General features: G+C 42.1%; 1 protein-coding gene across 1 annotated transcript; it reads right to left on the minus strand.

The window, feature by feature from the left end:
• Positions 1-593: 593 nt before the first annotated feature.
• tmem63a (transmembrane protein 63A) lies at positions 594-10,923 on the minus strand. Its single transcript, XM_068753523.1, has 24 exons — positions 10,811-10,923; positions 9,037-9,091; positions 8,499-8,743; positions 7,647-7,726; positions 7,491-7,557; positions 7,228-7,265; positions 6,999-7,141; positions 6,777-6,819; positions 6,586-6,694; positions 6,316-6,386; positions 6,149-6,229; positions 5,595-5,712; positions 5,344-5,477; positions 5,050-5,193; positions 3,771-3,924; positions 3,587-3,693; positions 3,418-3,504; positions 3,113-3,178; positions 2,719-2,881; positions 2,323-2,428; positions 1,992-2,159; positions 1,741-1,856; positions 1,626-1,661; positions 594-1,255 (listed from the first exon to the last, which is right to left on the minus strand). The coding sequence occupies exons 3-24, from the start codon at positions 8,664-8,666 to the stop codon at positions 1,124-1,126; spliced, it is 2,331 nt and encodes a 776-aa protein (XP_068609624.1). The 5' UTR covers positions 8,667-8,743; positions 9,037-9,091; positions 10,811-10,923; the 3' UTR covers positions 594-1,123.
• Between the last annotated feature and the right edge of the window lie 1,412 nt (positions 10,924-12,335).

Raw genomic sequence — 12,335 nt, forward strand, 5'->3', positions numbered from 1 at the left:
CACAAGTCGAGTCTGTTATGTTCTTGTTTTTCCCTTCAACAACTCTCGTGAGGTTCACCAAGGGTACGCTGATATCGGTCCAATAGTCCAAACCCCTCTTCTCACCACGACAGGCTTTTGGCTCAGCAGTTCATTAACAATGTGCTAATCACAACAGAAAGCTAAAAGCCTTCAAATGGCAACAGAGGTCTTCCTCAGCTGAGGTACGGCAAAAAAATATATAAAGTTGATGAAAACAGAAACCATAGTGAAATAAATAGTGAAAGATCAGCCGAGGTTGAGCTAATTAAACTCTCATCTGGTGATCAGACTCATACCAATGTCAGAATCATTTACAAATCCTTCATGAAACACTTTCCCTTCAAGTGTTTTAAACTGTTGGCTTCGTTGGGCTTTCCGTCTGCAGCTCAACAGCGCCTCCACATGACGAGACACCGTCATGACAGGTATCTGAAAGCTGCATGAGGTATTATTTCCATATTTAAAATTATATGTCCGTAAACAAATAAAAGCCAGACCTCTAATAAACAGTTTGGCAGACATTTCATGTTTAGCTTCAACATTCATACAAATATGATCCAGCCTTTAGGGTTTATTATCTTTTATAAATGTGCATTTACTTTGCTTTTTATAAATGTGCTTTTGTAAATACACACAAACACTGACACATGTAAAAAATAAAATAAAATAAAACAAGGCCTCCATACAAAAGCAAAGACATTAAACTCTTGTTAGCCGGCTTGATTATCTTGTTCCGATGCTTGCAGGAAAAAGTTAGTATTTCTCTTCAAACATTATGGCTTGTTTGACATTACTTGTTGAACTGGTCCAGAAACGAGACACGATAAAAAGGATTGTCATGAAAGTGTGCACTGAGTTGATCAAACATTTAATAATTAATTCCACCACCTGTCCTCGCCGGTCTGTTTATTTAAGGAAAATGGACTATTGCTGGTTTTTGGAATGCATTGCACTTCCAATTTCTTGTTCTCTCAGGAGACTTTCCTTCTATGGGACCATAAGTGACAGAAGGATGTGCCCACGTCAAACTCTGGCTTCATTGCCAAAGACAGTAATTAACAATCAAGCATCTTGGTTGTCGACAGTGTCAAAACACACCGACTCAGCAGTCTGAGCAGCTTGCATCTGGGCTGTAGGTGGGCCTGTCCTCTGCAGCGCCGTAAGACTGCCGAGGCTTCGACTCCTCTGGGGCGCTGACTGGAGATTTGGGATTCAGCACTCTGGGCAGGTAGACCTGTAATTATAAAAGACATGAGTAATAATAGCAAACAGGCTTTTCTAATATTAATTTAATCCACTCTGGTGTTTATGAAGTAATACTGCCAAAGTGTGAGTTTGATTGAAAACATAAAATAAAATAAAGACTGTTGAAGATTACAGAAAGGTCTTGACTACTGGACCCGAGCGGATTACTAGCAGCCATAGTGTCCAGACCTGGTAGTCTTTACTAGGAGTTTCTAATCTAGTGATCTGACAGTTTGATAATTCTCTCCAAAAAGAACAACAACAACAACAAAAAAAGAATATCATTTATAACAGGGTCCGAACTCAAGATCAGGTGTGTTGGTGATCGAATGTTTACGCCTGCGTTACAGGACTAGTACCATGTTGTTTTCTTTCACTTCATCCTCCTCTTTCACCTGCAGAAGTACACAAACGTCATGAGGGCTCAGCTAGCACGGTGATAAAGAGGTGAAATCACACGTGCACATCGCTTACCTTATAGTTGTGAGGACTGAGGTACTTAAAACATCCAAAGCAGGTGAAACCGATGCAGATGAACACAGTGATGAAGAGGACCACCAATGTGAACAGAGACGTAGGAGCCCAGAAACCTGAAGCATCGCAGGATAAAAATATAATGAAATGGAATAATTCAGTGAAAGTTTCCCAGATGTTTCAGCTCGATCTACTACTTTAACTTGGGGGCTCATTTTTCTGATGATGAAATTCTGTCGCTTATTTCTCACCTGTTCTTAGGACAGAGAAAAAGTAAAGCCATATCAGGCAGATGATTGGTGCAGCCAGAGCTTGATTGACAGCTCCCAGGTGGACGTCACGGTCAATGCGAGCAGGCAGGTAGGCAAAGTACATATTGTGTTTGTCCACCAGGTGCTTCAGCATCATGTAGAGGAGACCTGGAGACGTGAAGATAGAATAACCAAAATGGGAGCGACTGCTCGCGTGCACGTTTGTACGGAGCGTGTACGAGACAGGGGTCAGTTGACAGGATGAAATAATGAAGACAAACAGATGTATTGATGCCTGAATGCGTGCAAGGATGAGATCCCAGCTACTCACCGAAAGGCACAATAATAGGGCACGTGATGCTGTAAGCCATAATGACAGTGAACACACACAGCGACCAGCCATACATAGCTCCGTACTCAAACTCATAGGCCTGGTTCTACAAGCAGAAGTTCAAAATTGGGATTGGCATTGACTTCAGTTAAGATGAAAAATGCATCACAGTACACATCTCAGTCTCAGGAAATCATCAGAAAATGTGCGGGTCATTCTTTGGGCTGTGTCAAAGTATTTCCTGCATGTCATCATGGAATAATGATAATAACTATCATTAAAACCTTTCTAAATAAGAGCAGGACTCTAGTGCCGTCTTTCAGGCTTCCAAAAACGCTAAATATCGTGAAGCCTTTTAATTGTAGCATTGCTTTTACAGACAATGTCATTACAAACCTGTTTGACATTTTTCCTTTCAGCAGCCGAGCGAGCGAGAGCCATCCGTATGATGTAAAGCAGCAAGCCCGGCAACCGGAGCAACTCCATCCCTGAGCCCACCAGGGCGGCCGCAATTACGTAGTTGACAAAAAACGCTCCCTGGTTGGGTAAGAAAACACACCTGGTGCACGGAAGGGAAGAGAAGCATCGAAGGAAAGACGTTCGTGAATGGGATACTCAAGAATCAAATTTACTTTTCATAGTTGGTTGTATAAAGATACCAAGAACAATTCAGAATGATCCAGATCACCATGTGGACGGTGTAAATCTAATTTGTAGGTCTGCGTTCGCTGAGGGCTTTTCTAGTTAGTAATTGTTTATTAATTCAAGATGTTAAAAAGGGAATACTTACTCAAACCTCACTTTTGCAGCAGAGAAAAACTCTTGATCAAACAGCCAGCGGAAGAAAACGGCAAGACTGATGCACACGAAGAAAAGCAGAAAGAAAAAGGTTCACTTCAAATCAATAATGCTTGAATGGGAGTTATCACAGGCTTTATGAAGTATATTACAGTACATAGTCAAGTATATATATATATATACAGTAGATAGTCAAGCACACAGCACAGCTTGGGCCTCCACATTCTTTAACGTGAGTAAGCATCCATTTACAATTATGTTAATTCCATTTTTTAATGTGTTGACAAACCAAATGACCTGGTGAGTCCGAGTGAGGGGAGGATCAGCACCATGAAGATCAGGAAGAAGTACAGCTTACGCATCATGCTCATCTGCTCACTGGACCTGGAACACAGGTGAGCCACGATTAAAGCGCATTCTCCTCACAACAGAAACCAGTGAGCGTAGCTGGAGGTGCGAGTGATACCTGGTCCAGTGTGCTTCTGCCAGCGTGGAGTAGTACACGATGGTGGGCAGCAAAGCAGAGAAGGCCCACAGCAGGAGAGTAGGGAAGTACTGATTCAGCACAGGGCTCTAAAACAAGCAGCAGATTCCAAAACACTGAACGCCAACTCTTGATAAGTGTGAGTGTCTGGGTGTGCGAGACTCACATCGAAATAGTAGATGGGCTTAGTCAGGTTGAACTGGTCCAAGGCGGTGATAATGATGGTGGGAGTTGTGAGGAACGTTAGCAGGAAGAAAAGCAGGAAGTTGATCAAAATGTAGCGCAGGTACCATAGAACGCCAGAGACGGAGAGATTCTCCCTGCAAGGGGGAGAAAACAGGAAAAACACAAACAGGATATTTAGAAGAAAGAAAGAGAGCGTGGGGGGGACTTTAGTTCATCATCATCATCTACAGGTTAGTATTTATATAGTGTTACTTAAGTTTAACCATTTCAGAGATGACCGTGTTGGTAATATAGATATTTCCCCAGCTGCTCCTGGGTATAGATGTCAGGACTGATCAAGAATTATTTCTACAGATCATTTATGGATAAAACAAAGACAATCAAAGACCTTTTTTTTTTAATGCACTCTCCTATGTTCTGCCAGCCGTAACCTGTTAGTAGAGTGCGTCTCTATCGTGAAGACGACAAACCTTCAACCTTAAAATCATCCGTCATCCGAAAAACTAAAGAAACATGATTCAATCAAAACATGAAAGAACTACCTGTCATTGATGTTAGTGCCTGTGTGAGAGTTAGTAAAGCTAGAATGGTTTGCCAGATATGCTCCAGAAAAGACGACCTCCATTTGAGTTCCCATAAGAATTATGTTTCCATGGAAACCACTTCAATAAAATTTGGTATTAAACTAAAAACGCCAAAAGTCAAACCACTTACAGTTCAAATATGTTTTACATTTGCCCGATACGCCCTGATAACAATACATATTAATCAATTAATAAACATCTGGTTCAATATAATTATCAAATATCAAGGTGACATCTCTGAAATCATTGTTCACAGTAGTACTAAGAGAACTGCATATTGAAAAATCACCTGCAAAATAATCTAATGATCAAATTACATCATCATTTTGAAAACCAACAATAACATGATTCAGAAGTCAGTTAAATTTAATAATGAATTACTGTCCGGCTCTTAAATGTACGAAGAAATACTGTGTGTCATGTGTGTGGACTTTAACCAACAAACAGGAGTTGTGTTGCACAAGGACAAATTAATTAGAAACATTCCTGGATTGTTTGAAAGTTGACTCTACAAATAAGTTTGATATAATTACACTACATCGGTCATGTGGCCCTCAAAACTCACACCGCGTGATTCCATGATCATATTAAATTACAGTCTCGCTCTGTTGGCACCGATCCCATAACACGTGCTCTGCATCGAGCACAGTGACGGGTCGATGTCTTGGGACTTACCAGTACAAATCTTTAGGATGGGGTGCAAAACTGACCCGCCACTCGTTCACCTTCAGAGGGCCACTGTCGGACGACGGCTGGGGCGGATTCCCACAACACCAGTTTGTGCCACCACACTCGAGCGCATTGAAGTCTTTCAGAACACTGGAGTGAGGTAAACGAGAGACGCACATCGACCTTGTTGGCTGCGAGGCCTACTTCTACAAGAAAGTCCAGAAATCACGGAGCAATCGGTGCTAATTGAAGTCATGTGGCTGCTGACCGAAAAAAAAAAGAGGAAACTCATGTACTCACTGTTTGGCCATAGCTTCGGTTTGCAAGGTGACAAACGCGATCCCCAGGGGGCTCTGTGGCACGAGCTCGACCTGCTTCCTCACCTCCTCCAGAAGGTCTTTCTCTCTCGCACTGTAGAACTCTATGGCATCGACCTGAACACAGAGAAGGAAAGACTTCCTGAGACAACAAGTCTCATCGATGCTCGTCTCATCTTCAACTAAACTGTACGTTTAAATGGAGAAAACATCTCGTCATCTGGTGCTTCTCACCCTACGAGAGTCATCACAGCAACACAGCTGCCCACAGAAACGGGGGTCAACCTGCTCACAGCTCCCTTTGGTCTGTGTTACGCGCTCATAGTAACACAGATTCTTTCCAGCACGCAACCTGGGGTGAAAAAAAAGGCAAATAAATATGATGGTTTAAACTTTCGGTAATATATTTATACCCGTAAGTACAATAATATATATTTTTAATAGCTCTAAAAATTTAAACAATCTCTCTGCATGGAAAATCCTTCACATGCTGGCGCTCAAAAAAATATCCAAAAATATATCTGTACAATATCTCACTGGAAATATTGAATCATTGAGATTACTGGATCTGCTGAGTTATGTTAAAGTTGATCAAATAAACTGTTGAAGAAAAAAATGTTTTTATTAGTAGCACACACACACGCCATAAAACAATGACGAGTGAATAATTGCACACGCGTGATGATTCTACAGGCCAAGAAATTATTGCTGACTTGCACAGGCTGCCAACTCAGAAATGGGACAGAGGGAAATGTTCACGTGACTTCCATTCATGTTGGACTTCTCACCTTTCCTTATCAAGGTACATGAGCTTCCTCACGTTATAGGCCAGGGTCACAGAACACACTTCACAGGACGGGTACGCCTCTCTATTAAAAAAAGGAATGTAAACCAATAGCAAATAAAAAAATGACTTCACAAAATATAGAAAGAGTAAATTTCACAGTAGACTCACGTGAAATGAATCTTTACAGCTTCCGCTGTTGCCGTTTTAGGGACGGAACACACAAATAAACTGTTTCTGGCCTACAGAGTGAAAGATGGATCAGTCAGGTATCAGCACATTCAGCATGCTTTTAGAGCATGCTGTGCATCGACGGTTGGTTTAGCGACTTCAGACAAGTAGCCTAAATAGCCAAATGGCGCTTAAATATCTACGATGATGAATGCTCATCGTCTAGAAACACACACACACACACACACACACACACACATGCACACGCACCGTCTCTCTGCCCTTGTCTTTGATTTGTGACGTGTGGTGTCGCAGCAAAAACACGGTCAGGATCAGGTAGAGAACAGCAAAGAACGTGTGCAGCCACAGCAGGTCGTTTCTGAAACGAGGGGACACCGACACTTAGTCACGAGCTCGCCGGAAACCTGCTCTGACCTTTCACCTTTGTGTACAGCAGTTACCCCTCCTGAAGATTCCCAATAGTCGTCCGTCCAAATTCATTAGCTGAAAGAAATGCAGGAATATTGCATTGTTTCAGGTGGGGGGGGGGGTATATCAGATATGAACCAACTGCAGCAGACTGCAGATGCTGATCATAATCTGAGCATAAGGTAAGTTACGAGAGTACTTCTGGCTTAATCATTAACACTGTGGCGGGCGATCGAATCACATTGCAGACGCACTCAGCAGGTATCCGGACAGGTTGACGGGCAGTATGACCCCAAGGGAGGCGACGTTTACGACCACCAGCAGCACGATCAAATGGCGCTGGAAGGACAGGTAGTGAACGGCATCCATGCCACATTTGGCTTTTATTTTTTCATCACTGAAACACACACAAAAAAAAAAACACAAAAAAAATGCTTCATATAAAATGACTTGTTCTAAAACAGACAATATATAGTTACTCACTCCATTCTGAGGATGTAAAGCAGCCAAGAGCAGCAACCCTGTCAGGAAGAGATATAGTTTGATCAAAGAAACGTGCATTTAAGATTATGCTAATCTGGATTATTTGGTGCATTTGTCATTTAAGTCAAATCCCGGCACCTCTTAAAGGTGCCGGGAACTACTAGAATGTATTTAACAGTTACGTTCCAGTAAATAAATCAGTTACATATCAGAGCAGTTCCTTCATGATGCCAAAGATGTTTTTTTTTTTCCCCCACACATACCACTTCATACTCCGGATCATCCATCGATAGCATGCGTCCATAACGGCGGTGGGATGATTCAGAAAACCTGAAATAAAAAGTTCCGTGCAGACAAATAAAGTTTCAAGGATCAATCTCGCAATCTCACATGGATCTATGGTCAGACGACGAACCGACCCGTCGCTGTCTGCTACCAGAGCCAGGCGTCCGTAGTCCCAGAACTTCCTCCTGATGATGGAGAAGAGGATCAGCAGCACCTGCAGGTGGCGATGGAGACAGAACAGAGTCTTTTTCCCTTTTGGCTTGTCCCCTGAGGGGTCACCACATCAAATCAACCTTCTCCACTTCACCCTGTCCTTTGCATCGTCCTCCCCAACACCAGCCACTCTCATGTCCTCCCACACTACGTCCATGTATCTTCTTGTCCTCCCTCACTACATCCCTGTATCTTCTTGTCCTCCCTCACTACGTCCATGTATCTTCTTGTCCTCCCTCACTACGTCCATGTATCTTCTTGTCCTCCCTCACTACATCCCTGTATCTTCTTGTCCTCCCTCACTACATCCCTGTATCTTCTTGTCCTCCCTCACTACGTCCCTGTATCTTCTTGTCCTCCCTCACTACGTCCATGTATCTTCTTGTCCTCCCTCACTACGTCCATGTATCTTCTTGTCCTCCCTCACTACATCCCTGTATCTTCTTGTCCTCCCTCACTACATCCCTGTATCTTCTTGTCCTCCCTCACTACATCCCTGTATCTTCTTGTCCTCCCTCACTACGTCCACGTATCTTCTTGTCCTCCCTCACTACGTCCATGTATCTTCTTATCCTCCCCCAGCAGAAGATAAAATAGTTGAGGCAAAGTTCATTAAGAATCCATCCGAGCATAAAAAAAAAATTGACTCAACATTAGCGTAACAAAAATCTTGCTTATTGCCAATTGTTGTACAAATTTCACTGCGACACACAAAATATCAATCATTTCTGAAACGACTGTGGGATCGAGGTTTCAGAACGGCAGACACGTACCAGGAAGACACAGAAATGGAGCAAGAGCACAATCGGCACTCCTCCAAATCTGTCACCCTTAAAGCTATTGAGCGACGATGAGTTGAAGCAGGAGGTGTTGTCGAAGAAGACAGAGGGCGAGTTGCCGTCCCTGACCAGCAGCTGCGGGTTCTCCCACCATGAAGACATCACTGAAGTGGAACAAGCCGCTTGTCTAAAGAGATCGGTCACAGCACATCTCAGGAAATGCCGTCCCAGAGCCGACGCTAGTGGGAAGAAACGCGAAAGTGCTAAACTTAGCATTACACGTTCAAACTTTTTCAATGTTTAGAATAAAAATTACAGAGGGAGAAAATGAATCTGTTTTAAACATTGTGCCATCATTTATAACAGTAAACACAAAGGGGAAAACGTGAAGGAGAACTAAGCCACGTACAAATACTCAGACTTTTCAACCATGGATGCAGGAAATAGAGGTTACTACAAAACTTCAGAAGTGTGTAATCACTGTCTTTAAAATTCAATGATGTATTCAACAAACAGGTCTGAAAACAGTTACCAAATAATGTAAAGTAGCTGTTCCAATGGCCCAGAGCTCACAACGTCGTCTCCAGCTGTAACACAAATGGACTGAGGATGAAACAAACACAAAAAAAACAAACAGCAAACTCTCTAATTAATTTATACATTTTTTGAAATGTACAAATAAAAATCTGTGGATGCAAATGACCTGATATGAATAATACATAACACGCTTGGATAGGCCCTGCGATGAACTGGCGGCTTGTCCAGGGTGTCCCCTGCCTCTCGCCCATTGACTGCTGGGATTGGCTCCAGCTTGGCCCGTGACCCGATAGCGGAATAAGCGGTGAGAAAATGAAAATAAAAAATAAAAAATAAAAAAAATAAAAACGCTTGGATAGATTGGCCAGGAAACGCACAAAAACAATGCCTACATACTTGACCTATGAAAAGTTAGCCTACCTACCATCTACATGAGGTACTTTCATTATTCATTCATTCATTCACAAGTCCTGCACACTTTTAGCAACCTGCTCGTCTGATCTGAATCTCTGTGGTGGCTCTGAGGCAGATGGACGGCGGAGTTGTCCCGGCCCACATGCAGGAAGCAGAGGTGACACCAAAGTCAACATTTACCTAAAGACTATAACTCGTTTAATGAATACACCCTGGTCAATTAGAAAACGGTAATATGTATAGCTCGTAAAAAAAAATTAAACATAAAAGGCTTGTCGATTCTCGATTGGCTACTGTGAAGAATCGTGAATCTGAGACCAGGTCACCACGAGGCCTTCATCCAACCGATCCCAAATGAGCACACCTGTGTTGAACAAGCCGACACCGACAAGGTGGCAGAAGGACTCAAGAGGAAATGGTGCTCGCAAGGACGCCAGAACCATCGGCATGCTGATTGGAAGCATTTCAGCATTCCATGGGCACATGTCAGCCTTATGTCACCACGGAGACAAACAACCGATCACCTGCATCGTGCTCAATCAGTCTGAATGATCCCACGTGATGACAGCTGGCTGTTGGTCAGGTGCAAAAGAAGGACGACTACTGGTATTATTTATGTTGAGGGGAAAAAATAAATACTGATTGCGAAAAACAAAGTACAACGCAGTTGTGTCCTTTTTTTTTTAGGAATGCATGACACTACTTCAATTACGAGTATATTAATAGTTATAGTATAATAAGATTCAAAATGTGTCATTTTGACTGAAACTAACTTCTGCAGATAAACATAATTGTAAATTTTAAATCCTGTAAGTCCTTTAAATCCTTTTTTAGAAGAAGAAAAAACCTTTTATTTGAACGTTAGCGGAGCAGGAAAGCCGGAATTACCTGTAATATGTACATTTTGTTATCACTGTATTTGGATTTGGATATAAAAGAACTTCAGAGGTTTCTAATCGCTGAACTCGATGACGCACGCGCTCGGAGTCACGCGCAAAACAATCAGATGAAATAAGTCTCCGGCGTTATTGTTTTTGTTACTTTGGTCACGAAAACGGATGAAAATGACAATTTGACGGCGATTTCCGTGCTCGAGCTGCTCTATTTAGTTTTATTGCAACAATTCCGCGCAGTGTTGCAGTGAACTTCCTGTTCTGACAGCTGCTTACAGCTTACTTACTTTTGACACTTCGACTTAACAAGTAATGAAACTAACCCCCAAAAGCATTAAAATAACAATAATGACAGTGTTCTGCTGGACGGGATAACTAAAGTAAGAGCTAGGCTCCACGTAAAAGGAAAGTTTACTCGAGGTAAATCAATAGTTTACCAACAGACGCCAACATATAACTCACCAAATGTACTTTTCCGGAAAAATAAAATCTCGTCTTTCCGAGTTTCTTTCTAAGGTGTGCTGAAATACCTGCGTTTTTAAATTAAATCCAGCCGAGGACTCCTTCCTTCCTATTTTAAATCCTCAAAATAAGATCCCTCTCTCTTCCCCCTTGAGTTCCGCACATGCGCAGACGCTGCAACAGTCAGCGGGACCGCAAGACACAACGACTTCCAGGCACGTCACGTGACGTCACGGCACGTCACGCCCCCGAGATCCTTTCCAAACAAAACACAAAATATGAGAAGACAGACCCACAGGGAGAACAGTACAGCTGGTGAATCCCAAGATTATGTTTTTGCATTTTATTTTTGCCACTATCGTAAAACTTAAAGGCCTTAATCAAAGTGAAAATGTTCAGGCATGGACACCAATTCATAACATTCCATCCTGATCATAATGCAGATTGGCAGTTCCATTCATTCCTGAACGGCTTATCTAGTTGAGAGTCTTTTGCAGCCTATCCTAGCTGACACTGCACGTGATAGGGGGGGGGGGGGGGGGGGATACGCCCTGGATGAGTCGCCAGTTTATTTCAGGCTAACATGAAAGAAAACATCCAATCACACTCACATTCATGCCCAAAAGGAGTTTAGAGAAATCCACCTATGTACGGTTTTTGGTGACGCGGGGGAGCGAGAAGCCACGCAGAATACGCAAACTACAGAAACGTCCCAAGACCTTCTCGCTGTGAGGTAATGGCGCTACCCACTGCGCCACCATGCTGCCATTTATCAACAGTATATGCCAGATAAAGTTCAGTCATTCAAATGTATTTCATGTTTCTGTGAATAGTAAAATGTATATATATGTATATTATTATTATATTAATAATATGAATATGAATATTACTTCCTCCTTAGTAAAACTCTTTTATGTCAGGATGTTTTATGAGGTTTTTCAAATGATCCATTTAAACAGTGATATTACTAAAACCTGCTAAATCTAAAACTGGAAATGAATTAAATATTATTTTTTTTACTCCTGAATGAAACTGAAATATAAATTGTATGTATTTTTTAACAAGCAGCAAAGCTGTAAAGTGTCCTGATCATGTCCTTTAAAGGCAGTTATTGAGTATTGAATAGTCATGTTTACTGTGCTTATTATGACGCAGCTCTTTGACATCCAGACTTTCCGGTTTATCCTGTTGTGTGCTGTTCTCAAGTCATCGCTTGGCAATGACGAGAGGCTTTACAAACCATAGTAGATAATTCAAACCTGCTTGCCTAATCTAAGTCACTCTTGTTCAGTCACGCAGGTAGAAGGTGGAGTTGTACTAATCCAGATGCAGGAACTTTTGTGAATACAGCCCATCAGTCAATTAAACACGAACGAACATGAGCAGCACAAAATAATTCAATTCAATTCAATTTAATTTATATAGCGCCAGATCACAACAGAAAGTCATCCCAAGGCACTTTGCAGGTTTAGCAGGGAAAGACAGAACCCAACTTGACCCACAAGAGCAAACACTTTGGCAGAAA

Source organism: Brachionichthys hirsutus, chromosome 20 (assembly GCF_040956055.1).
Source record: "Brachionichthys hirsutus isolate HB-005 chromosome 20, CSIRO-AGI_Bhir_v1, whole genome shotgun sequence".
NCBI lineage: Eukaryota > Metazoa > Chordata > Actinopteri > Lophiiformes > Brachionichthyidae > Brachionichthys > Brachionichthys hirsutus.